This window comes from Eutrigla gurnardus (genome assembly GCF_963514095.1).
Source record: "Eutrigla gurnardus genome assembly, chromosome: 18".
Taxonomy (NCBI): Eukaryota; Metazoa; Chordata; class Actinopteri; order Perciformes; family Triglidae; genus Eutrigla; species Eutrigla gurnardus.
Genome location: NC_139929.1, coordinates 13,686,850 through 13,714,553, shown reverse-complemented (window position 1 = coordinate 13,714,553; position 27,704 = coordinate 13,686,850). Strand labels below are relative to the sequence as shown.

The following is a 27,704-nucleotide window of genomic DNA, read 5'->3' as shown; positions in this document are numbered from 1 at the left end:
CACGGCCTGCTGGGTTGTACGAGGTGAACGCAGCCGTAAACACATCACTATCTATTATCGGTGGAAGTCTCTGATCCCTGGGAGTTTCTGCACTGCTGCTATTTTCCTCCCAAGTCCGAGCTGCCTTTTTTTCTCCTCTGCTGTGGCACTTCTATGCACAATCATGGTTTTATCATTAAAAGAGCTGAGCAGACTTCAGTACTGTTTGTTGAATGCTGAGGGTTTTTTCGTGTGTGTGTGAGTGTGTGTGTGAGGCATGCGGCAGCAGCCTAGCGGAGGACACAGAGAGTGGCAGTGATCAAAATGGCCCATTAGGAATGCAGTGTGCCATACTGTATCTAGGTCACAGCCTGAGCCACCTACTGTAGCTCTTCCACTGAGGGACCACGGCACCCCCCCCTCCCCATCCCTCCCCATCCCTCCATCCCTGCATGTGAGTGTGTGGGCTAGGCCGGCTAAGCATTAGCCAAATGTGACTGTGTACATCTACATGAGCATGTGAGATCAGCGGTGTGTGAGTCTGCCTCTGCACGGGTTGTGGCTCGCCACGGCATTTGGTTCGTCTGCTTTTACATAAAAGGAGAGGATGAAAGCGTGCGGATTGATTGTGAGTGATAAAAATGTCAGCGGTGGAAATTACACTGACTTTACCGGATCAGAATGCGCACACACACACACACACACACACACACACACACACACACACACACACACACACACACACACACACACAGACACACACAAGGCACAGCACCTGAACTTCCCTCCGAGCTGCTCAAGTGTTTTGATGTAAATTGCCCTTCAGAAACTCCCTCTCCACTGCGCTCATACACTTTAACAAATGGATGCATGAATGTGTTTGGACTGTTTATTTGTGTGATAATGAGAGGCTTTAATCAGAGGTGTCAGGGTTTTGAAACGTTCCTCAGAGTGTGTGCACAACCCCCCCCTCACACACACACACACACACACACACACACACACACAATAATTCAGTGATTTATGTGAAACATTAAAGGCAATCATGTTGGGCTGGGCCCTGTCCTTTGTATCGCACAGGCTGTTTGAAATATGGAAGAGCCAAGCTGTCCCATGATATACGGGCACACATATATAGATAAACACACACACACACACACACACACACACACACACGCTTTAGAGCACCTGCTATTGCTTAAATATGAATAATTGGCACACAGCGCAAACAGATGAATGCCGTTTCTTGTTTTGTTTTTTCATCTTGCGAACACACACTCCCGCATGCAAGAACTTTTATTTGGAGACAGACATTCAGACTCTCCTTCCCACACACTTACGTACGCTCATTCAGTTCATTCAACGGCCGCTTTGATACTGATAGTTGTTGGTTTAAAAGCAGAGAACACCCCCAGCCATTCGCTGTGTGTCTGACTTCTGTCTCGTCTCTGCGGCTAGAAAGAACATTTCTTAATGAGAGCGGATTAAGTCTGTTTTTGAATTTTTGAAAATCTACCGTACCCTCCTCCACACACGATCACATAATGGCACAAACAAACAGTACAATGAAATACCAGTAGGATGGGATACCACCTAAAAATAGCCCCACACATTTTTACTTTAGTCTTATGCTCTGTTAGTTTTGTCTCCTAACAACTAGACCAGCGGTGGGATGAAGCTGTTGATCAGGCCGTTGGACACACAGACAGACTCAATGAATGTCTCGAAAGAAAAACAAGCAAGGGAGCTACATTCATACGGAGTTGCAGAAATAACAGGGAATGCTGACTGACACGGCAGGAAAATAAATCAATTTAAGACTGAAAACTTTTTCCAGAAAAGGCAAGAATTTCCATGCATGAGTATTTCTACCAGAAAATCTTAATTTCCATACAATAACTCCTTTATGGTAAATAGGTGGAGGTGGGCGATATTTGTTGAGGGGGAAAAAAAACAATTTAAATGAAATGATGTGAGATGGCATACAAGTCATATACTTGTAAATACTTTTCCATTATTTTGCCATGACCGTGTAGAGCGTCACGGCGAGGGAACATCCCTCATCCCGGTGTCGTCTCCGCTCAGCTGGGAGACCCGAGAGGCGTAGAGGGATCTGGCGAGAATCATTTTACCTCCGTCTCGACCGTGGCGCTGTCCCCCCTACTGGGGCCGGGCCTCATGTCATGAATAAATGCATGTCATGCCTCCACGGTGCGGGACACGCTACTCCCCCACCCGCCATGAACCATTTCGACTCCCGTCCTCCCCGTCCTCCCCGTCCCTCTCCCCACTGTTTCACTTTTCACACCATTGCTGGAAGAAATTAGGCCTTGCTCCCCTCCGGAGCTGCAGCCAATCAACAACAGCCCCCCTCCTCTCCATTCCTCAGGAGTAAATCGATTGGTTCAGTGTGCGCCGGCCCTTGTCCAATGAGGTGAGAGCTCAGAGATGGCATATCTCGCTGTGACCTGTATGGGGCAAAGTCTCTGTAAAAGGCAGTGGGATGTGCGACTGCATTAAGGGTGGTGTTATTTTGAAGGGGCATTCCATGTGATGAACCCCGAGATGATGTGAAGCCAGAGGGGTGCTACCTTGTCTTACACATCCATTGATGAATCTCAGTGTGCCTTTTTCTCAGGATGCATCACATTGTAGATTCGAGTGTGAAAGAGGTCTGGCTGAGCAGGAAAAGCGCTGACTGACATTACAGGTTGTGGATAATGAGTTCCGCGGGGAGGCAGATAATCGGCTAGCGGTGGCTGGAGGCTGGATGAACGACAGGAGGACATCCTCCCGACCCTCTCTGGGGTGGGTGTCCCTGGAAACCAGCGGTGGGGACATAACGCCGAGGCCACTCGGCAATAACGAATGTCCCTTTAATGCCTGTTAACGATCGCTGGGTCACAGTGTGATTCCCGGGGAAGGGAGGGGAAAAAAAAAAACACCTCTCCTCCTTTTTCTTTCTCTGACTGTCTTATTGGATTTTTTTTTTTTTTTTTACAAGTCTCACCCCAGTAAGAGAGTGTTTACTCGCCACAGCTGCAACAACACTCAGCTAGCGAGGAGGACAGACAAATCCGACAGCCGTGCCATCCTAACAATGCGCTATTAAAATGACATGCCACTGTCAGGATTGTGCCCCAGGTGAAGCACTGTGTTGAAATCATACCCTTGCATTGGACAGGGAGAGGAGAAGATGGAAAAAAGATGTGTCTGTGGGCTGGAGCCAACATTCTGCTGTGTGCTTTTTAATTATTTTATTATTTTTCAATAATAATAATAATAATAATAATAATGTCTCTTGATTCTCCTCAGAGAGGAAAAATAAAGTGTTTTACTGTGTTTTTTAAATATCGCCATGAGTGGGTGAAAGTATAGTTATTTATTTTCCGTCTGACTGCGACAAATACAGTTTTTGGGAGAAGGGGGGGCTCAGGCACCACATGAGACGTCTGTGGGAGACTTCGCCCCGGGAGATTTGGATTAACTTTCGGGTTGGCCGAGCAGAAACCGTAATGATTCTCTCTGTCTGCCCTTGAAATTATCGTCTCATCACTTACTCAAATGAATAGATGCAGTGCTTTTTTTATATTCTTTTTGGCTCACCTGTTCCATTTGCAGATTTGACTAATTCTACGCCTCATATGTGAGGTTGAACCAGGTGGTCCATCACATCCCTGCAAATATTTCAGGAGGAGGAGTAGACAGCTATTTCTGCTGTCCTCTCTCTCTCTCAGTCAGCAACTTCCTGTGAGCAAAAACCACAAATTCCCCGCAGAAGATGTCAAAACAGATTAGCTTCTCTCAAGTCGACTCCCCAGATTAAATGATTGTAACAATCAAACTGGCTTTGCGGCTTTGCATAATTTACTTTTTCCTCCCTCTTTGGAAATTCTGTCTTTGACTTTTTACTCCCCCTGTTGTGCTGCAGCCTTGAAGTATTATTACCCTGTAAATCGATAAAGATGATGTATGAGGCATCAGCTGCTCGTGGTATAAACCCTTCTGCTTTCTGTGATATATGAGGATGCATCATATTGAATGGAGTACCTATTTACTGACTTCTTTTATAGTCAAAGCAGACACATGCAACAAAGCCAGCTATAGGGCTATGCCTGATGTGCAGCGGTATTTGAAAACATCCGACTTTATGAGGAGGCAGTCAGCAGAAGTCATGACACTTTGATGGAACACTTCCATTTTGCTCTCAATGTTTCATCGCATCAGTGGCAGTCATACCATTAATAAAGCATATATTATGACTGACGCATGTTAGATTACGCGCCAAGCGAATGAGGTTTGATGGCCAATCAGACATTATCGGAGTCGAGCGGTGATGAATGGCACGGAGCAGCTCGAGCTTTGAACGCAGTCTAAAGGTCATAAATATTCCCCGCATCTGTCTGCGTTCACGGCTATCCTCCCGATCAAATTATTGTTTTTGTGCTCCCGTTATCGCGACCGAATGTCTTTCCACCCGGGCCAGGTGGTTGTTCTGTGATCTCCATCTCTCCTCGCCATCGTTCTTTGTCTTTCGAGGGCCCATTTTGCATCATTTGTGTATTCATCACTCTTCCCTTGCTGTCCGCCACAGTGAGATGGATGCTTAGGAACGGATCATTAAACAGAGCTTCGGTCTGCTGGACTGAGAGCAGAAAAATCAAATCAGCGCTTTATGAGGATGTAAATGGCGTATCATTGTTTACCTGGCTTTAATGGAGATGTCAAGTCCAGCTGTTGCTCAAATTGTGGCCATTGCAAGTCATTTCAGACAGCTATTTAACAGGATAATCTTAATTCAAAGATTAGTTAAGTTTTGGTTGTGATTACGATTTTTCTTTGCCAGGTCAATAAATTCCATTTAAAGTTTATAATAATATGTTATCATAAATAATGCCATCAATCTTCACGGGTTGTGATTATAACTGCAGCCACATTGCAAACTGGTCAGACTTTTGGGCCCAAAAAGTTCTCTTTCCCAAACTGCAAGGTATACTGTAGTTACTCCATTGTCATTCTAGCAGTGAATTGCTGCTGCCAATCAATATCTTATTATCAAGCCTCATCAACCTCACTCTCAATACAACCATCCCGATGCCAGCCCTGATTAATGCCAAGGTGCCAATACAGGCTCAAGAGTTTTAGAGAAACGGCCGAGTTTCTTCTCCCCCTCGCCGACACTGATTAACTCCAAATCATTACTGTTTTTTATTGGATTCCCTTCGTTTCTCAAATGAAACACTTATCTTCCAGAGACAGGTATGAAAGTCAATATAGTTTGCAGTTTTTTATACACACTGGTAGCAGAGATTTCTGTATTTTCCTGCTGTGAAAATGTTGAGTGTCGGAATATTACACTGGGGTTTGTGCGTCAGAGGAGGTTTGTTGGCTAATCCTGTGTTCCACGCCGGCCCCCACCGGCAGGGCTCAAGCTGTTCACGTGAAGGGCAGAGCCGTGTTGTGAGCCGGCGAGCGTCCCGATGGCCTTCTAATAGCTCTGGTAGTATCGTCCCTTTCCTCCGCCTCTGCTTTGATGTGGGCCCTCCTTCTCAGGCCACCAGCGATGGGGGAATAGCCTTTTCAAACGGGAGCTGCTGCATGCCCGGGGTCCTGCTCAGTCTAATCCGCCAATATGTTTCACTATACCAAATCCCTCAATGTATTGATGTTGATCCAGGAGAAGAAAAAAAAAGTTGAGGGCAGAAGTTTGTCTCCCCTCAGGTTATTTCGTGTTTTTGAGCAAGAAGAGACTGGGGGAGGAAATATTGGAAGAGGAAAAGAGGAAGGTGAATTTTCCTCAGCAAGTTAATGAAAGTCCTTGAAGTGAGGCGAGGGACGCTGTCACCGGCCCTGGTGATAGATAGCACGCTCACTATTATTAGCATTCTCAGCCCCAGCCCAGAGTTGTATGCCGTACTAGAGCTATTTGTTGATTAATTAATCAGGTAATGTATGCTATCTGTGCTACCAAAGCACCCACATATCGCCCCCATGGCTCCTCCTGGGATCTCTGCTGAACCACGGAGCAGAATGTCCTCGCAGGCCGCGGCACATTCAGAACATTACGATTCCAAAGCAGCCACGACCAAAGAGAAACAATTTGCACAAAGGTCCTGGCTGCTTTTAATGTAAAGTAGAATAATAAACATCCGCCAGGGAAACAGTCTCCCATTTCATGAATATATTCACTTCCACCGGCCCAGAGTCAACCTTGTCTGATGTCATTTTTTTTTCAGTTGTTGGGAGAAAGTTTTCAAACTGTCAAATGAAGCTCGGCTATGAGGAAGGTAAAAATAAACTGGGATTGAAGCACCGCGGGGCTGCGAGACTGCAGATCTTAATGCTTTCTGCTGTTGCTCTGTCTGAAATTGAACGAGACCGCTCAACAAAAAAAAAAAAAAGCCCATGTGGAACATCATAATCAATGTCAGTGTGTACGATGCAAGAACATCGAGTTATGTTATGTAAACCGTCAATAGAAATGCAGTCTTTTTCTGTGATTAGATTTATTGAGTTTCCCCTCACGTCTCACATGTCCTCATGCTTGTGTGATGTTTTCTCATTACCTTGTTTTTACCCGACTAAAAAAAGCATGAAAACGTACAGGGTTTACCGTTTTCACATTTGAAACATATGAAACAGAACACATAATTAACATTGGAAAACCCAGATATCTGTCCCTTCCATAATCTCTCCAACTTTCCTAAGATACTTTACAGAGCAGTAAAGAATTGCATATTATCTCTATGTTTCTGCCTTCCATGCTGGTGACAGCCGTGGCCAGAGGCATTATGTTTTCCATCCATCCATACGTACCATTCTTGTTAAGACAATATCCCCGGAAAGCCTGCAGGGGATTTCTTCAAAATTGGCCCAAACGTCCGCTCAGCGTTGAACAATTGGAATTTGGTGGTCACTGTGACCTAACGAAACACGTTTTATAGCCGTAACACATGCCTTCATGAATTGATGGCATTTTGGACGTACATGGATGTAAACTGCAACTTTACCCCAAGGTGGTAATAGTTTATTTGTATTATCATATTAAACACAGACATATTTAATTAGACTTTGCATGCCCAGACATATTGGAAACCACACACATGGTCTAAGTAGACCAAAGACAGTAAAACTGTATCTCCTGCATGTGGTGCACAGATGTGCATCTATCTCCATGTATGAAATGGCCATCAAATGCACTTCCTGGATATCTGTCTGTACCACTTCCTTGTTCTGTATCCTGTCCTTCCTCCACTTCCTCCACAGCTGGCGTCATTGTGGAGCAGCAGGACATGACATCATAATTTCATGAGCTCATCCGTTATCTCTGAATCGGTCACACATGTGTAAAGTTGACAGCTGCTCTTAATGTTATTCACAAGCACATTGTGAATGAGTCATAAAGTCTCAGCCAGTGGAGTCAATTAATAGAGTTGTCCATATAGTTTGTGTGTGTGTGTGGGTGGGTGTAGGTGTGTAAATGTACTGTACTCCCTGTCAACTGCATGCCTCCTTTCTTTTTTCCCCGTTGCTCATCATTTTCTCACACCCCTCCACCACCTAGAGTCTCTCCTCATTTATCCGCCCGGCACCGAGCTCAGCCGACCCGAGGAATTTACGATCATTGGCTTGGCTTATTTTCACCTCGCTGTAAAGCTGTAAGAGATTTACCGCCACCGGTGTGTCACTCCCGCCATTAAAATGTAAAAGTTTGCGACGCTGCCGAGAAAGTTACAAATGATAGCGGCGAAGCTCGGGCCGTTTCCTCTGCTTACATTTTGCTTGGTTGCAGGCAGTTTGTTCCCTCCTCGCTCACAACTAAATCATGAGCTGTCACTGCTGCCATCACTCCAACGGAACTCTACAGCTCAGGGAGGAAACGGGGAGCTCATCCTCTCTTGTAAAAAAGATAAAAAAGGGGGGGGTGTTTGCCATTTTCCACTTTTCAAACATTCTGCTGCCCTGGATGGAGACTTTGCAAAGAGGGAAATCACTACATTGAGTTATGTTTTGATATGGCTTGATGCATTTTGATGGCATTCATATAAAAAAGGCCAAGTTATTCTTTCAATAACGAACCCAGGGAGACTCCTCCCGAGCTGTCTTCCCCAGTAAAATACCGGCCTGAAGATTTTGACAGTTTGACACTTTAATTTCCTACAGAGTATTTCACCTGAACGAAGAAGAGATATGCTGCTGTAGAAAAAAAAAAAAACATATTGGGTTAGAAATGATTAAAGTCTGGGCCTCAATTAAATCGTTTTTGCCCTTCTCCTTTGCCCAGGTTCGGAAAGCACCGGAAGGACGAGGGGCCGGGAAACAAGATGGAAAGGAAGGGCTCCAGTAAATCTAAAGCGGAGGACATGCAGGCGTCAGAGGAGGAGACCCTGCGGATGAGGCTGGAACAAGAGAGGTGAGTGCTCAGACAGAGCCTTGGCTCGCTAAAAGCCTAAACAATTAGGCTGAACAAATAAAAGAAAACGTCGCTGACCGGAAAATTAGCAAACTACCTAATTAGCAAAATGGCAGAGCAAGGATGGGAAATTCTGGGAAAGTACTCCGATGTCAATTTGTGAAATGTCCCTTTCTTTTATATCAGTACATTAAATAGATCATTTATGGATTGTTGTTGCCTGAGCCATTCAGAGGCGCTGACCTCTTAATGGTGCTCGTAGGCCCCCGTGGATTTGGCATGATTGAATGGTGCTCATTATAATAGTGAAATCGATGTAGCTCCGCGTTTGTCTTCTCCTGCAGCTCCCCCAGGTTGTTAATCGCTCAAGAATACGCTGTTCCTTTTAATCCACCCCTCTTGGCTCCGTGTCCTCTGGTGTTTGTGGACATCAGGACGTCCAGGAGAATCAGGCGAGGCATCGGTTTTCGCCGCGTGCGCCTCATCCCTCACAGACAAGCCCCATTTAATTCTCTCCAGCGGGGAGGACAATGCTGGTGGCCGGGAGAATGAAAAGACAGCTTGCTGCCTCCATTGTTCTCCTGCAGCCAAATGAACTCAGTAATCAAACTGCCGTCGGTAATGACAGCTAATTGAATAGAAACAATAGGGCTTGATACCGCTCCCTCTTACGGCGAAGGGAGAGGAGGATGGAAGGCATGTAGAAAATGCACACTACCACAAACAAGTGTTGCACACAAAGAAAAACAAACTCACAAAGGCCCCCCCTTCCTTCCTGAATGGAACATCTGGAGGCCTTGCTCAAAAAGCTGTACCACATTTCTTTTTGGTATTCAACTATGACTTGCAGTGATGGTCTCCTCCGCCGAGGGTACGGACCCCTCTGGCGGAGGGCCCAACACATTTCCCTCAGTGCACCCTGGAGACCGGCGGGCCTGGCTCTCCATCCAGATCCGTCTCCTTTGAGAGGCTCCCAGACGGCTGTCATGCTAAGCAGCGGAATCAACACAGGCACACAGTGGGCATGAGATATGTAGAGTACATGCCCTCACAACCCTCCCCTCCCCAACAAACACACACCATTTAAATCCCACTTCTTCTTCTTCTTCTCTCGCCGCCGTCGCCCCATTTCTTTGTCTGCTACTTGGTCTCGCAGCACGTTCTCATTCCCTGTCTTGTTTGTGTCCGTTCTGCATGTGTGAGCTCCGGGGCCAGCTGCCTGCGCATGAGGGCAACCTAATTCTTTCCTTTTGTACCTGTTCCCAAATCCCATCACTCAGCCGGGCCAGGATTGTCCCTCAGTTAATGGAAAGGGAATCCTGAGGGAAATCGCGGTAGGTAATAATAAACCAACCTGCCATGAAGACAAGTCGATATTCAAAGCGTTGGGGTTCAGCAGGACGACAGCTTAGAAATCCATTACTTCTTGTATTTTATTTTTTTTTGGTAGCACTATGTGTTACACTCCCGAGGTGCTACGTTTGATTGTCTTAGTCGTCTGCTTAAGGCACATGCTCTGATTGATTAGAATTCCGCCACGGAGGCAGGACCATTTCAGAGTGCGTTTATGGAATTATGGATCGAACGGTAGCTGGTCTCCGACGCTGGCAATCGGCAGCCGGGCCCCTATGTGTCGGCCCGACCCGGGATGGGCCGCAGCCAAAGTCTGACATTAACGATCATTAATTCAAGCAGACGGTTTTGACAGGGGCTTTTAGCGATTAAAATAGGAGTCAGCGAGGAGGTGAGACAGATTAATTCATAAAAACCTGCCCTTTTTACCCTGCAATAAGGCTGGTTATAAATACGGTTATGCATTTAAAACTCTGACCTTGATGTGATTCATGCAATTTGTGCTTTGGCCTGCAGCCCTTGCAGACAGAACACACTTATTTTTTTTTTTGGTAAAAATGTTATTCTCCTTTGATATCTTGTCAGCCAGTATATGGAGAGTTTCTACAACTTTGGCTGCTCGAGCACAGTGTAGAGCATCCACTTGATGAAGAGCGGTTATCAGCTGCATTTGTTTTTCCCCGGCTCCTGTGATTGACTGTTTCATGTCTCATCAAAGCCACATTAGAACCTGTGGTTCGGCTGATCTAAATCTTTGTTCGGGGCAGCAGTGGCACCAGCCATCACCGCACCTCTTTATGCCTGTGGACAGCGCCAAAGACGCTGCTATCTGATTGGCTCCCGCTGAGAGGATTGTGGAGACAACAAGCTCTCTGATTGGACCTCGGCTGGGTTGGAGAGCAGCCGATTCTGTGGCCGCGGCCCTCATTCATGCAAGGCCATGGGGGAGAGCAGATAGAGACGTGGGGGTGTTGGTGGAGCTTCTATCAGTCTCCGACTTATCGCTGCACATGCTAGCCCTGGAACTATATTTCCTTGGTCAAAAAAAAAGAAGCACACAAAGACAACCTGACAATGTTCCTTCTTCATTTTCCGCCTGAACTGAACTCCATTCTCTCTTTCTTTCTCTCTGGCAGCTGATTATGATGTCTATTCTCTCTTATCTGCTTGGCTCCGGTTGGCTTCTAATCAGCAGCCAGCACTCCGCCGCCACTCTCCTTGTACTCGCACACCGCCGCTGTTTTATCCTCCACAGTGGCCTGCTTCCCTCCTGTTTGTTGTTTGACTGCTGACTCCAGGCAAACAAAACCTGACCGGTGATTCAGGAGTGGGTCAACAGCGAACCTGTGTTAGACAATTTGGTCTTTTATTCAACAAAAGTTATTTTCTTCCACCACGTTCAGGGTAGTTTGAACTTAGGGCACGGATAGAAGACATAAACCAATTTTATATAAGGCTCATCTTTTCAGTTTTTAATTTTTTCCGTGAAAGTGATTGTGGTACCAACCTTATCATTCCACTTTGTCGAACCATCTCATTATTTCAGTGTCCTATTTGAGTTTCATTTGCATAGTGAGTTCAAAGGAAGCTCAAACCGGCTGATTGGGAAGTGTGATTACATTTGTAATTATATTGATACCTACACCAAGTTAATGCGATTGTTAACACCGTGATTAACACCACGGAACTTGGACAATTATCTCCGTGATTGCATTATGCGATTATGGGCCAAGTGTCAACAGGAAAGATGGGGCTATCGGAGGTTCGCCGTGCTGCACAGACAGCTGCACGCCCAGTCATTTACTGCAATTTGATTAGATTCCGACACATTCTGCCCTCCATCTGCACTTCTGAACAATAGAGCATGTTTTGGTGAGGAGGTATTACAAGTGAAAAAAAAAAAAATCTATTCAAGGTGGCTGGGTGAGAATGCAAGAGAGCAAATACATTCTGTTTCATCCACCACGGTAACAATGCATATTGTAGAGGCATTCAGTGTGTTGACTTCAAAATGAGTGTCTGATAGTCGCCCCCCCCCCCCCTCTTCCTCTCCGTCTCCCCCCTGCCTCCCTTGGGTAGATCCCACGTTGACAAACATATGGATATGCTGGCTTCGTTGGTCCAGAACCAGCCCTGTTGGATGTACTCATGTGGTGCAGAAGGACTTGAGTTGAGCTGACATCCCAGTTCACACTCACCCTCTCGTTCAAAATTGTTATTTTGTTCAATAGTTGGACTTGATTTAAAGCTATTCATACGTTTATCGAGTGACAATGAATGAATAGACAAACAGCAGGGAGAACAGAACAAAAGATGAAAGATGAGGGTGGTTGAAGAAAGAACAATATCATGTAGCTGATAATAATTCTCTTGATGACATGGTCAGTCAGTGGATTTAGCGGTTGAACTTTAACTGCCCTGAAAACATCAGCATTAGAGCGTCTAGACTTTTAGTCAGGAAATGCCTTTCCACTGCACTGTAATGAAGAGAAGAGAGCGTTTAAAAGGTGCAGGTCAATTCTCAGAATATAAAGTAAAACACAGACAACACATGGAGAAACACAATTAATTGAGGAATATCTCCTTCCCTATTATCAGTCTCATTAGCATGAAAAAGAGAATCCACAGTTGGGGTGCCCAATTGTCCCTTTTTTGAAAGGAAACATCCGCGGGGCTGGTTGCACTAAAAGCTACAAACGTAGTATCTGTTAAGAGGAGACGAGAGGAGCAGGGCTGGTAATTGGGGCGGTACAGTAATAATGTGTTTAGTGCGGGCAGCACTTTCTTCAATGTTAACATGCTGGGCCATTAATTGGCTAATGGAGTATATATGGTAGAGCGCGGGGGTGGTCTCTCCGGAGGAGGGGAGTTGGAAGTGGAGCAGAAGTTGCAGGTTGTCCAAGAAGAATGCACTGAGCAGGTGTGGATGGGAGGTTTGGAGCTAATGAGAGCAGGAAGATGGATTCAAACTCCCTACCAAATACATTATACACTGCTTTGCTCACAGAGAGGATGTTGGGGTGAATGGTTGGGCATAGGGCTGCTGATTTCATCAGTAACACAAGTGAAATAAGTTGTATTTAATGTATTTTTCAATAAAGATGTCTCTTTATGTTGATAAAACAAGACTAAGAGATTTCAGCCAGCAACTCTGTGGGATGTAAATATTAAAGTGATTATATGATTAATATGTTTTGCATTTAGTATGTATGTATGACCTTAGCTTAGCCTGTTAGCATGTTAAAAATAGCTCATTAGCAGTAGTGCAAGTACAGCTGAGGCTAATGGGTCTGGGTGTCTTTAGTTTTAGCAGGTATTTGGTCATAAACTAAAGTTTAGAACACAGTTACATTTAAACCCGATAATAAACTTAGATGAAAATGATGATCACAGTTATTACGGTTCATCCTGAGGGGGAACAGAAATATGCGTACAAAAATTTCACCACAATCCACCCAAAAGATTGCCAACCTCATGGTGGCACTAGATGAAAACTCAATACGTCAAAGTAATTTGGATTGATCCTCTACAATCATGATCGGAGAAAATGTTGTGGCAATCCATCTGGTAGATGTTGAGATATTTCACCAGACAAGTGGAACTCTACTCTGAATTCTACAACTTAAATCAGTATTCAACATGCCCAAAAATGTAATCCAGTCGGCTTTCCCTACAAAACTAATTTTCTTATGTTATGCAGGGGAATTTTTCAGTTAACCAAATTCATTGTTGTGTCATTCTTGACAAATCAAAAACAGGAGAGATTTACCAGAAAACATGAAGCACTAAATGCTGTAGCATTGAAATCTCAGCTCACTCCACACTGTGTGACAGTCCAGCTTCTCTCTGTTGGCCTCTCACTGCAGACTGACAGGTTTACACTGTGGATATATTTTCTCCACAAACACACAGACTGGTTTGTACAAACATGATCTCTCCAATGAAAAATGTGAAGAAGGTGATTTGAAACAAGAGCTTATTTTGAAAGTTGCCGAGTATAAAGAAGCAACAAAGTTCCTCTAGATGGACCAGATGGTAATGACTCTAATGGCAACAGCATGACTCACATGTTATCTCATTTGGCATATTTGCTTGTTAATCTCTTTTTTATTGAAGTGCACCTATTAGCTTCATCCATGTCAGGCTCCCACGCCTGGGAGAGAAGTCTCTCTCTTTTAGCTTCATGTCGCCAGTCTAGCCGAGACCATTATCTCATCCCAAATGTCAATATTGCCGTTTTTATGAATCTGATTAGGCCATAAAACGCCAGAGGGTTTTGAGATCCCAGCGGACTTCCGTGAACCTGTGGTAACATCATTGTCTGGTCCTTCCTGGCAGAGATCTGACATCACTTTAGCCAGATGCCAGGTGAAAGGGCTGCTGGGAATTAGTGTTTTTGTTCCCTGCGAGGCTTGTATTCTATTTCCTGACTAGTGAGACGCACAACTGTGCTTCGAGTCGAACCATTTCCATAAAGTACCTGGTCCATGACAATACACAACGACACCAAACCAGCTTACAGGCTTTACAGATGACTGCATATCATGCAACATTGCATCAGGCCTCCATCAAAATCTCATTCCGCAGATAATGCTGAGAAAATGGGATTTTGGACAGCTAAAAATAAGCGAGGCGGTCTCTGCGTTGGGTGTGGGAATTGGGTTAATTCGGCATTGAAAAATAGTGATGGTTTGAAATGTGATTACTGTTATTAAAATACACACGGAAGAGGGAGTGAGGCTATGGGGGATTCTCGGTCTGTTCTAAACGTGTCAATCATGTGTAAGGAGCGGCAGCGGAGGGTCAGAGGTCAGTTATGACCTGAGGTAATAGGGAAGCACCAGTGGGAGGTAGCGTGCCTGTGTGCATGTGTGTTGCCCTACAGCGGGGGTACAACATCTGGAAGCAGTGAGCAGTTTAGTGGCTGCTGCCAGGGTCACCACAGTGGGAGGTCAGCTCCCCCCCTCTGCCCGTCCTCAGCCCTTCTCCTTCCCCCTCCCCACTGTCCACCTCCCCACTCCTCCAATGCCAGCTCTCCTCGCTCCCATGCACCATGACTGAATCTAGTTAGCCGCGGACAGATCGGCGTTCACGTGGAACCATTCTGCGAGACAGGAAAAGGCCCCGTGAAAGGTCCTGTTGTGTGGAAGTGTTCCCGGGGAGAGGAACGCCACGGAGGGCGAGAAAGGGGCTGGAAGGAGGAAGAGGAGGTGTCTCCCTCCCACCTCCTCTTGTTCGGGGACCTGAGGGATAAGATCAGCGCACTCGTCTCGGTCCTCTCATGGCTCATGGAAAGACATATTTGAATAATACTGCTTGGCTCTCACTACAGTGGGAGACATTATTCTCTAGCTTTATTCCGTGTTACTTTGGAGAAGAAAGCCACTTTAGTAGTTTGAAGAGGAGAGCCCTCTTCCTCAGGGCTGGACTGATCACTGTCTGAGATTAAACTTTAAAGTTGGAATGCCTCTCCGAGTTGGTCTCCTGTCATTTTCTTTACCCCCATCTCTTTATCCTGTGTTGCCTCCTTCCTGTACATTTCTTACATACTTACCACTCAATACCTCAAATTGCATCAATCTCCTTTTTGTATCAGGTCCATTTAGTCTTCACAAAGAAATGCATTCAATTCGCAAGTTGACTTTTTCCCTGGGAAAAGTGTAATGCATCATTTTCCAATCTTATAAAACAAACTGAAAGCTGGATGTTTCTATCAGAAGTATTTGAACAAATATTGTAGAAAACCTTCCTGAGCAACAACAAAACATAGAAATCATTATTTTAAGAACAGTTTAATATTGGGCAATTTGATGTGGTTATTTTGCACTTTAGGTTACCCAAGTATGTAGTTGCACACAAAGCTGAAGAAAAGCAAAAAGCATTATTTTTACAGACATTTCAAAGCATCCAAAACCACTTTTAACTGCTTAAGAATCATACCATTTGTCTGGCTGACATTTATGACTCTGCCTCCTCAATGTGTTTATCACAGAATACAGGCCAAGATGCGTGAGCTTCGGGAAAGGCAGGCAAAAGAGAGGGAATATGCTGAGATCCAAGACGTCATCGGCGGTACCTTCAGCTCAGATGAGGAACACACCTACGCGGGCATCGGGTCGTTGGACTCGTCGGTGGACAGCAGCGGCATGGAGCCTTACAACCACCACCACTACCACCTCCCTCAGAGCCCCCAGGGTCCCAACCCTCCCCTGAGCATACAGGACAACGGCCCACCCCTGGAGGCTCTGTACGCCCAGGTCAACAAGCCGCGCAATGGACGCCCTGCAGCTCCAGACAGGTAGGGGGCGCCCTAAAATGGTCCACACGCAGCTGCTGCATACATGTACACATCCATGATACTCAAAGCTCAACAGTGTGCTTAGTAATTCCCTACATGTGATTGTATTTGCTGGTTTTTACTTGTCATAAATAACACATGCCGAACTGAAACAAAACAATGAAGAGAAACAATGGGTTTTATCGCCGCCTGGTCCCACAGGGCTTTGCCCCGTGCAAGCAGGCAGAATCCACAGGCAAGGTTAAAAAAATAGAGAAACATAACAAGAGCCTATCAGTCATTCTCCACCTGCAAGAATTTAATATCAGACAGTCCTTTCTTTTTTTCATTATCCTTGGATCACAGGTAATCCTCCCCGGCAGAGTCACACTGCATGTGACTTCAGCTTGTTTGTCGCCGGGGGGTTGCATCGCTCATAACCTCCATGTCAACACATATTTGATGCGTAGACGCTGCCGCGCAGAGCTTTATTTTCATTTTCATGTGTCGATAGACTATTGCCAAGAGCAGAGTAAAGCATGGTTTTATGTATGTATTATGATCCAGTAATTAGACTACAGATTTACAACTTACTTTTCACTTAACAGAGCCTATCATACAATCCAAGCCAAGTCCAACCAACACACAAAACCCACATGAATCCGGCGTTGGGATAACCAGTGAACATGCAAAGAAAACCAAGAAATATGAATAGGTAAATGGATAAATGGATGTAGAGAATTGCTTAGCCACATTAATAACATTATCCATTTAAATCATTTATTTTTAGCATGCTGCACATCTTTTTCTAAAATCCAAGCATTTACAAACAAAGCTGTTGATGGGACTTTTGCTAATATGTATAATGCTTGCAGCTCTGCTGCGTTGGAGGTGTTCTGGGGGCCCCAGGTTTCCTTAGGTCACATCCAGCGGTGACAAGTCAGGAGATTTCTGTCCCCATGGTCTCCCAGAACCTTTCAGGGTGTTATTAATGGATCGGATAATGCCCACCTCCTGTGATTGACAGCTGTCACTTGGGGGTTTGTGACCTTTCACTGCTGGGCTCAGGTGGGGGTGAGGGGTAGCATGTGCTACCAAGATATGTGTGACCAAGACAGAGAGCCTCTGTGTGTGAGTGTGTGGATGTTTTTTAAAAGGATCTACTCTGATACCCCACCCCCCCCTCAGAGTAGATATGACAAGGTTATGCAGTCTCTCTGTTAGCCGGCTAAATCCATGTGCCAATATATCCGGGGCTTAGTGGAGGCCACTGATCCATATGTCCAAAGTGAAGGTTACCTCCACATGGTTCCTGTGGATAGCCTCATTGAGTCATAACAGCTATCTACTGCCAACTAGCCAACTTCCCATGCACAACTGCATTATAAGCCTGAAAGCTAGTTGAAAAAAGCAGGCGAGACCATGTTTGACCGGCGTTCTATGAGCCTGTGTTTTCAGATCACAAGCCGCTAAGATGTTGGTCAGTGGGAGACATGATGCTATCGATTCTCAATAAGCTCTGTGCAGGGATACGGTATAAAAGTCTTAACATACAGCAACCCTTTGACTAAGTCTCTTCATTTATCCTTCATTACCAGAGGGAATATTAATAGCAATCTGCTGAGTGGCTCTCACGAAGAAATCAAGAGAAAAAAAGAGTCATGCAAACTACATCCTGATTGTAAACATATGTGCTATTACGTAATTATGGCTTTTCATGCAGATAATGGTTTTGGTTGCTTAGGTTTATTCAGATTTAGCCAGATTTACTCTGACCATCTGGAAGCTGTTCCATATTTCTGTTGGGTTTTAGTGAATTGCTTTATGATTTTAGGTTTAAAAAACGGATACCTTGTAGTTGACGTGTCCGTCTCTGAAATGCATCGGTTTAAAAAAAAAAAACATATAACATAACAACTCTTATCTGTTCCTTCCTGCTCTCGTGTTGTAGCAGTTTCTTGGAAATTGATTTGTCACCTTCACAGGTTTATTTCAGCGCAAAAAGCTTAATTATAAACACATGCTTATATTTAGTTTGGGGTCTGAGCTTTAAGTATGGAGAGCACGGTATGGAGTTATATTTGCAGGGACTGGATTAGCTGTCGCGAGTGTGATTTGATTTGAAATATGCGCCGCATGTTCAACACTGCATTTCTGTTTTGCACCTCTCGCTGCTTTGCATATCTTGTGTATGCCAGCCCAGCTATGTCTGCCTGTAATATTTGTCTTGCTGCCTTTGAGATATAATATTATGCAGTGGTTCTTATTTAGCTCAGAGGCTTTCTATTTACAATTTGCAAAAAGGAGCTTGAAACACATTCAGATTCAAGACTCCTGTCACTTGCCATCATAACAAACATAAACAGTCATTTGCATTTCTAAATTAAACTTAATGGAACTTTCATTGTCAAATATAAAGCGCCAACACAACAAAATTTGCAATTATTTCCGACTGTTCCAACATATTTGGATTGAGAACTTTTGTTTTGCCATTGAGAGATCCACTATGACTTACATTTCTTCACTTTCTAATCCTTGATACGTTTTTGGAGCTGCAGATCTTCATGTTTGAAGGCCAGGAAAAAGCAAGTGTAGAGGTTTGTTTAAGGAGGGCCGCTCATTCCTCGCTGTCAGTCAGTCTTCAGTATCAAAGAGGAGAATGAGTTGCGTTTAACCCTGACCTGGATACTGTTACTGCCTTCTGAGGTGGGCCCTGCAGAAACACACTGATCAAAGGGCCACATGAAGGATCCTATTTAAAGGATATTTGAGTTCAATTCTTGTAGAGTTACATCTCATGGTGAAACGTCTCACAGCATCTTGTAGCACACCTGAATGAACTTCAAAACAACTAGAAATAAAATACTATACTAATACTAGCTGTCACTATCTCCTACAGCATAGCAAATTATATTATATGGGGACATTACCATGGTGGAAGCCATCTCCTGATAATCATATGACTTCTAGAAACATTGTACGACTACACAAATCCTACCTTATTAAATTGGTTCGGCAGGGGCCGAGTAAATAGAAGTAAATTGAGTTGAAATTAGCCTTTTTTTTTGGCTCTTCAGTGGGGAAAAATGCGCCAAATGCTGAACAGAGGCAGTGTGTGGTCTAGAGGAAGACTCCGTTCATATTAATCAGTATCTTACATCTAAAAGCCACCTAACCAAACATTTGCATAGCTGGAAAGACACCAAACAACGCCGGCGTACCCAGGAGTCTGACTTCTCCTCGCCTTGTTTACCGTGCATCCCTCTGTGCTGTCATTACAACACAACATTTTAGTCAAACAGAAGAAGGATTTTTAGATCCAGTAATTAGGGGCACTTAAGGGCCCTTCGGTTGATGTGGGTTGGTGGGGTCCACGTGCCTGCAATTGCCAGTCACTGTACTTTATAGCTTTGCATCTTGGACTCTTTCTTCATGCTTCATGTGTTCAGACACAAGAGCATTCACTTTATGCCGTACTAAAGTCATTCACCGCCGACTCACCAGAGCTTTCAAAGCTGCACTCTTGTTTGTCTCCAGTTAATAAGAAGAGGCTGCAGCTGGATAAATAGACAGGGTATACGCCTCGCTCTCTGATAGACCTTTGGTAATGGAGCCCTAATGGGAAGGTCACTGTGACTGTAAAAGCTGGAATGAGTCAGACCTGAGCCCATAAACCCTTGGAGATACAAGGACCCCGTGGTTACTGTGGGCGTCCAGAGATCCAGCCCATTCTGCCGTATCTGGTTTTACTGTTCCTCCACGGTATCGCGCTACAACAAGAGCTCATTTGACAATTTATTACCAACCGCCACGTTATTAGAGCTGGCAGCACCAGTGGTGTTTTGACAATGCTGTCAGACTCCGTAAAACAGAAGGGCACCAATAGAAATCCAGGATTTATATAGGTTCTATAAAGCAAATGTAAATATCCTTCTGCACCCTAAAATCCTGTATGAATCCTGCTCTATTACTGAGTTTACATGAAAGAGAGCCAGATGCCAACCCCCTGAATCGTGTTTTCTATTTCAGTTGTTTTGTTTCACCTTATAAAAAAAAAAAAGTTAGACCCAGCAAAATAGAATGACCTCATTTCTCGACAGGCAGCCGGCAAGTCAACCCTTCCATCTGCCGAGGGACCGGGGGGGGGGGGTTCGGGTGACTGGCGTTGGATGCTGCGTCTCAGAACGACAACCTGACAGGTGCCAGGCTCGACGGGATTTGTGGGGAGCGAGCGTGAAACAAAGCATCACCTTTTGAAAGCGCAATTTGATTGACTGCTGCTCCCATTACCCAGTCGGGTTTCTAAAGCTCCTCAGAGCATGGGCGAGGAAGAGTCAGAGAGAGGAAGAGGTGTAGGGGAATGGGGGGGGATATGGAGCGCAGCGGTGCAAAGCCCTTGAAGTCCTCTGCGAACTCAGCAGCTCCAGAGAGGCTAGCAGGCAGGCAGCTGAGGAGGAAAAAGAAGCTAAATAGTCCTCACCTAAAGAAACGCTCGCTGGTGTATGTGTGTCTTCCCCCCCTCCCTTTCTCTCCCCACAATCAAATCCAGTCAGAACCTCTACTTTGCATGGTCTTGGAATTGGATTATGAGGTAGCTAATGCATTTTCTGCACCTGATAAAAGGTCAGGCTTTTCATCTCTGGAGAAAGTTTGTGAGGACCCCCCCTCATCACCACCACCACCACCACCTTTACTCTCCCCACCTCGAAGACATTCATCTGCAGTGAGACATGTACATCACCTCAGATGATGGCTTGAAACCCACATGCTGATCGAGCCTCGCTGTTGTTTTTCATTGTTATCCATTTTGAGGTCTTTCTTAACCCCATCACGTTTTTTTTGGATGAGAAAACATCAGTCCAATTCCAGCAGAGCGACATAATCGTCGGGTGTAATCTGTGCCGCATTGTTTGAAAGCGCCATCGGACGACTCGATTGAAGTAACGCAGACGGAGAGTTTGTTCTTTCCATCCAGACGATCACCGGGCCAATCTGAAGTAATCGCATTTTTTAATTGTCTGCCGTCTCTTATTTGCCTTCTGTAATTAACTCCACAATCAACAATCAGTGTCTGTGAATTTTATAGTCTATATTTTCATTTAGATGCAATCACAGTGAGATTAACAACACTTTCTGACGGCAACATCTGTAGCTTTGATTAAATCCTACCTCTCAATAATTCATTGGTAAACAAATGAATCTTTTACGACCTCTGCATCTGCGTTAAGACTTTAATAACAGCTCGTAAATCCGATAGCGTTTTCTCGTCGCTCTCCGGGGAGTAAAATTGATATGTCTAGCATCAAGGAACGGTTTCGCTTTAATGCGACCCATACATTAGTGGTAACTAATGACTTTTTACTTACTCATTGGTACTTGGAGTTTTGTCTGGCGTATCCGGATCTCTTACCTCCGTGTGCTGCCAAGCTAAACGCGCCTTTGAGTCGACGCTGACTGTCTCACATTTTACTCCCAAACCACGGCTCCGTGTTTTGGCGGTGCCTTTTGTTTGTCTCTGACATCCACCGGCGTTTTCCATTACACCCTGTCTTTGTGTGGCTGTGAAATTCGTGTCACAGTGAATGTGCGGAGCGGTGCCTTCTCCCGCTCTAATTGAGAATTAAAAAAAGGATTCGAGGTGATGGGGGAAGAGTTCATCTGGAATGTGAGCTCCCGCTGAGAGGCTGGAATGAACGAGCCAGGGCGAATCCTCGGATCAGCTGATGTAACTGCAGGACATCCTGTAAACCTGGTAAACCTGTGTAGGTAACGCTTCAGTCCCTGTACAGTAAACTCCTTAGATGGGTTACAAAATGAGGTTGCAGGTCCAATTGACACCCTTTTCACCCTGACTTTTGCCCTTTCCTTCCAGCTTGCTCTGTTGTTCGCCAAATGCACATCCGCCTTACCGTACGGGTTCTACACAGATAACAACGTGTATCTCCCAGGCAAAGTAAATTAATTGTTTTTCTGGACTGCTTTCATTTTTTATTTGACTTTATTTTTTTACCCTCTCGCTCCGGAGAGGGCCCCGTGGGATGGATGTGATGAGATGGAGCACACAGAAGGCAATTTATCCTCCGTTCGTACCATTACGTTCATTTAAGAAAGCAAACAGCCTGAAAGCAGATTGAGAGCGAGAGGGAGGGGGGGGAGAGGGAGAGACAGAGATATAGACCCACCTCGCCTTCAACTCAAGTGGATCTAGCTGATTGCATGTACAGTACGTATTTTATCAACATCCCTCAAATGGGAAGCCTGCGAGGCATGCATACAGTACCTAATGAATTTTCACAAGGAGATGAAAGGAAAGGGGGGCGTGCCATTTAGGGCACGCACGCCCCAGCAGACAAAATGTGGATCGGAGAAGGGAGGGGGGGTTTGATTACGGTGGAAGGCTGCCGAAGCTTCGTTTGTTGATCGGCACCGGAGGGCATCTCATTCCCGGCAATCAGCAGCTGCAAATAGGCAGTTAATCCCCCCCCCCCCCCCCCCCCCCCTCAACTCTCCTGAAGGCTGTCCATGCCTGACGCATAACTGGCTGTGGAGAGATGAAAAAATAGACAAATTAATAAGTTTTTCAAACAATTATGCTGATTTGTTTTGAAAATGTCACAGCGACTAATTGGGGGAAAGCACATGTTGTTAGCTAGTGCGGGGGTTGTACTTTCCTCTGAATTCAATCACCTCGGTCTATTTTGATGGAATAACGCACGGCTGCGAGGGGGAATATGTGGCTCCATTGTGAGAAAGTTTTCACATGTTAGATAACCAAATTTCATAAAGTAATCACGGATTCTCTCCACTTACACAGCGTCGCCGCTTTCATCCCTGTAACCCCGCCGCTCTCACACGGCCGCACCAGAAATAGATCAGGTGAGGAATGCGATTGAGAGGCAGGTTTGCCGCGGAGCGCCGGGGTTGCACTCTGAACCGTGGCGGCGAGCAGATGACTCTCACGCCTCCTCACGTTGCTTTCGTCATCAGCTACGCCGAGTGTAAACACACACACACACATGTACGCTAATAATATAATCGTTGACGTGATGCTGCGGCTCTCAGAAAACAGCTCTGCTTCTTCGCTCTTTGATTTATTCACATTTAATAAAATGGGCTGTAATTAAAATGTCCCTCATTAATGTGGTATTATTTCATCCACCCGAAACACTATTAATGAAAATGATAATCTATAGCCTGACCCCGATGCCCGCGGATAGAACTTGGAGTTGACAGAATTGCATTTCACCTTCTATGTACCTTCTATGATTACATAATTAACAGTAATTAACAGTTAATAACATCGTCTTTGACTTCCAGTACTCGTTCAAAATTTGATTTTTTCCCCACGTATTTTAGTTGATGTTGATTAGACGTAAAAAAAAGTAATTTTGAAACTCATATTTATGTTGGCCCACACTGCAGTATGCTAAAGCTAACATGCTAACAGAAGCGAGTCTCCCGGTCGCTGCTGCCTTCAAAGTCATCAAAGAACTTGGTGAATTTGCACGAAACCAATATATACAATTATTAATTATACTCTTATTGTCATGTCCTTAATGCAGCCATGGCATAACTTATATTTGGTGTAAGAAAGGTTTAAATGCACACCATTATAAATAAACAAGGCCCCTAAATAGTACAGACAGAAGAGATTTAGGCCTCAAAGTTTAGTACTAACCAGTGGCTCCTGCATCAATTACCAGACCGTGTCCCGAACACTATTTTCCAAGTGGTCGCAGGGGTACAGCTGTATCAAGAAGTTAGTCTAATGGAAAGCCAGTTGGTGTGTACAGGGCACATAATTAAATTTACCTTGCCCACATCTGAGCCAGCGAACATGTGCACTCAACACCGGACGGCATTAGTTCTCTCTATTTTAAGAGCAGTATCCATATTCCTTTGTCAGACAACGCCATTGTGGATCCAATCCCCGTGCCTTGAACAAGCTCCCAGCGGCAAATCGGATCTCAGTCAGAGCCTTTGTAATTACAGGGAGCTGAATGGGTGAATACGTCCTAAATCCGCAAGACCATCCAGCGACACATTCCATCTGTCTTAAGCCTCCTTCCAATATTTGAGATCAACTCATGAGGAGGTATTGAAATACTGCACACCACCACCGTTTTTTCCTGCTGTTTGTGGGAGACTTCTTTTAAGTCTTTTGAAAGTTTTGGATGCAGTTTGTCTTGGCCGCGTCTTGAAAAATGTAGACCTTTCACATCGATTCCGGGAAAAGTAATGGTGCTGATATAATGGGGTTCTGTTCCAATTGAACATGTTGATAACATTGCTGTGTGGATGGATAATCCTCAGCTATTGTAGTGATGGATTCGACAGCTACAGTATATTATGATGAAGCAGTGTCACATAAATTGAAAGTTCATAAAATGCCAACGCAGGGAGAAGAAAGATAATGGAAAGAGAGAATTCTCTGCAAGAAGAGAAGATAAAACTAATGTTCATGTTTTTACGTTTCACAATAGAGATTGTTTGGTTTTGTTTATGTGTCACATCTGGCTTCATATTGTGGGACAGCCAGAGCAGTGAGAGTATAACCTAATCCTCATGTATTAGCTATTTCACCATCATCTCACAAAGGTAGCAGAGAATTAAACCAGAATATACCAAGGGAAGCCCTGGGGCTTCTCTGTGTGTTTCTATCCCCGGTACAGGCTCTGCTGGGATCCAGACAAGGCTGTAGGTCCCCTCTAGCAAAACAGGACAAGTGCTTCGTTAGGTCACCTGAGCCGGACCTGTTTGAGCTCACCGCGGGACCTAATAAAACCCTGTGGGGGCCTCCAGACATCTCTAATGCCATCAGCATGCCTGTAAAAATGCTCTTAGCCCCACGCAACAGCATAATGACAGCACATGGCCTCGTCGGTCCGCTGTAATGGGCACATGATGTCATCACGGATCATCATGGAGCCAATGGTCTTAGAGCCTGGCCTGTTTTCAAAGAAAGCGGCCATATTCAGGGGAATCGCATTCAGTTTCCACTGCATCCACTATGATTGGTGGGGGTTGTTTGTGCCAGAAGAAATTACTGTGGAAGTTAATAACCAGAGGCATTTAACCTAGTCAGCCTTATTGAATTGGTTCAGTGATTGGACCAAACGCTGTGTAGGTCTCAAGTAATAAGCTCAGCTTTTCCTCTCCCCTGCCCACTCCTATTTTTCCAGCCTGGAACTGCACAATAAATATCCAGCTTTACATTAATTTAATTGTATATTGAACATCATTTCAAATGTATGCCATTGAGGTACAGGTACACTATCAGACATTACATGTCAATAGCTAATCAAATCAAATATATTAATACTCAACCTGTAATTGAAAGCAATTAAAGGTTGAGTGGGTCATTCTATTCAGAAACACTTTCTGTTATATTGCTTGAAATCCTTGTAACGTACCGATAGCTATGAATACATTAAATGCTCTGACATAAAAATAAAAATAAAATGTCATCCGAGGCAGGACTGTAAAAACCCTGTCCAATCCAAATAGTCGAGTTGGAGAAAAACATTGGACGGCCTGTGGGTTTGGCGTTCTGGGGGAGCGGCTTTAAACAGAGTTCTGAACAAAGGGGGCGGGACTTTTTCTGTTCGGTGATGCGTTCGAAGTCAAAATCTTTGGTTTTTCAAAATTACCTACTTAACCTTTAATTTTCTGTCAATTTCAAACTACATTTAAGTCTAACGTTAAGTTGCTCAAGTTGGGCTTTGTTTGTTCTGTATGCCTGTGAGAGTGTCATGTATCTGTTTTATTGTTGGCTATTACCACCTGAAAACTCTTATGTGGCTCCGGCCCACTCTCCACCCCGCCGTCCGTTAGCTTCATCGCCTACATGTCTGGTGGTCTCTTAGGGTCCCGCTGAGAGACGTCTTCCCAGAAACACTTGTCTTCTCTGCCGTGATTAAACATAAAGAATAATCCCCATCCTGCAGTTATATGGCCGCCATTAAAGGCTCACTGCCAGGCCGACCTGCAGTCGGTTTCACCCGGGATAATGGCCATGTTTTAGTGGTAGTCAGGGACGTCAATTAAAATCCACAGGTTTTATGACCTTTTGTAGGAAGTTGTGGTTTATCCATTTCATGTCAGTGAGGGCTGACTAGGTGATTTCAAAGCAGTTTATGACTAGAGTGTTTTATTTGTATTATGGCGTGCGTATGAGTGGGCAACCGTGTCCGAGAGCAGACGCGTGTGTTTCCATCCATTCTCCGGCGTGTGTCAATGTCTGTCATTTATTAATAATGTATCAAAACAGGCTGAGAGATGATTGTGCCGGATGACTTTAATAGAGTGCCTGATAGTGGGGCTTGGAGTCCTGACTGGAAATGGAGTGGTTCTCAGATGATGAAGCTGACTGTGGCAGAAAAAAAACACACTGAAGCGGGTATGGTTACAGCCATAGAATAACTTCCTGGTGTGTTGAGGTAATGTCCTTTGAAATACGTGCTTCATGTGTAATTATGGTATTTAGACTCTACAGGGAGGTCAGGGCCTGCTGTAAAACAACACCTCAACATTAACTGCTTCACTGGGGTTTCAACATGGTCAATCTGGTATTCTGATTGTAGTTTGAACAACATTTTCAAGTCTTTATTTCTGCAGAACAATGAGAGTGGAGCAGTCGCTGGCAATGAGGCAGCCCCCCTGCAATGATGCTACTATAAAATGTATAAAAGGAAAACATGCAGGAAGTAAAGTTGAGTATTGAATCTTCTCCACAGCAATTTCAAGGATAAAAGCCCCAAAAGTTTTTTCTTTCAAACAAATTGCTTATTCATTTAATTCCTGATGTCTGACATTTTTTAAAAGCATAACACATTTTATGAATTCAATTGATTTATTGTCAAGCCAGTGTGATTTAAAAAAAAAAATCAACTTAAACAACTTTGAAATGCGTTTGCTTGCTCATTCATGACTGATCATATTTTGTCACTGTTACTTTTTTTGTCAATATCCTTTTTGTCATTAATTATTAAGCCTTTTTAAAGGGGCACTCCATTGATCTGTGAATATTCTGGAGATTTGCAGGTATTTGGAGTTTGACAGATGTGAGCATTTAGTAGGCAGGGAGGTTCAAATGAAATATGCTGAGTTGCATTATGGGAATTGTAGGATCCGCTGTTTTTATAAGGGACTGAAAAGTCAGCGCATCGCAGCTTCATGACAAGATCATCTATGTAATGATTTTAAAATCAGTATCTCAGTCTGAGAAGTAACAACAATTGTCCCTCCAGGTTTCAATACGACCACTATTTTCTTTCTTCCAGAAAATCTTTCTGAATCATGTATAAACTCTCGTTGTGGCTCTTTGTCTCACTGTGTGACATGAAGAAAATAAAGATTTTCGTCATGGCCCCGGAACCTGAGTATTTCCTGAAGCAGCTCTTTGTGCGCCTTGTTTGCTGTTAGTCAGAAAGACATTGGACTTCTGCATTATGTCTGCTGTCAAATTCACCAACATTTATCAGCACCTTAAAAAACACTTTCTATAAAACATATCTGTTCTTCACTGAGCAGCGTGACATTTGCACAAACAACAAACATTTATTTCATTGCCATTATACGTTATAATGGCAATGATTTAAATGTATAAACACCTGTGAATGTTCTCTATAATTTTCGTCTCTTACTAAACTACATTTTCCCTCCTTTTGCAAGAACGAGAAC

The 27,704-nt window shown here is 44.4% G+C and overlaps 1 protein-coding gene across 6 annotated transcripts in view; it reads left to right on the top strand.

Annotated features, from left to right (window-relative positions):
* Nucleotides 1–27,704, top strand: part of LOC311029107 (partitioning defective 3 homolog) — a 316,803-nt gene that overhangs the window by 231,765 nt on the left and 57,334 nt on the right. For all 6 annotated transcript variants that reach the window (XM_084034041.1, XM_084034046.1, XM_084034045.1 and 3 more), the window contains 2 exons: nucleotides 8,264–8,392; nucleotides 15,738–16,043. In XM_084034041.1, the coding sequence (XP_083890167.1) occupies nucleotides 8,264–8,392; nucleotides 15,738–16,043 (435 nt within the window). The remainder of the gene's footprint in view (nucleotides 1–8,263; nucleotides 8,393–15,737; nucleotides 16,044–27,704) is intronic.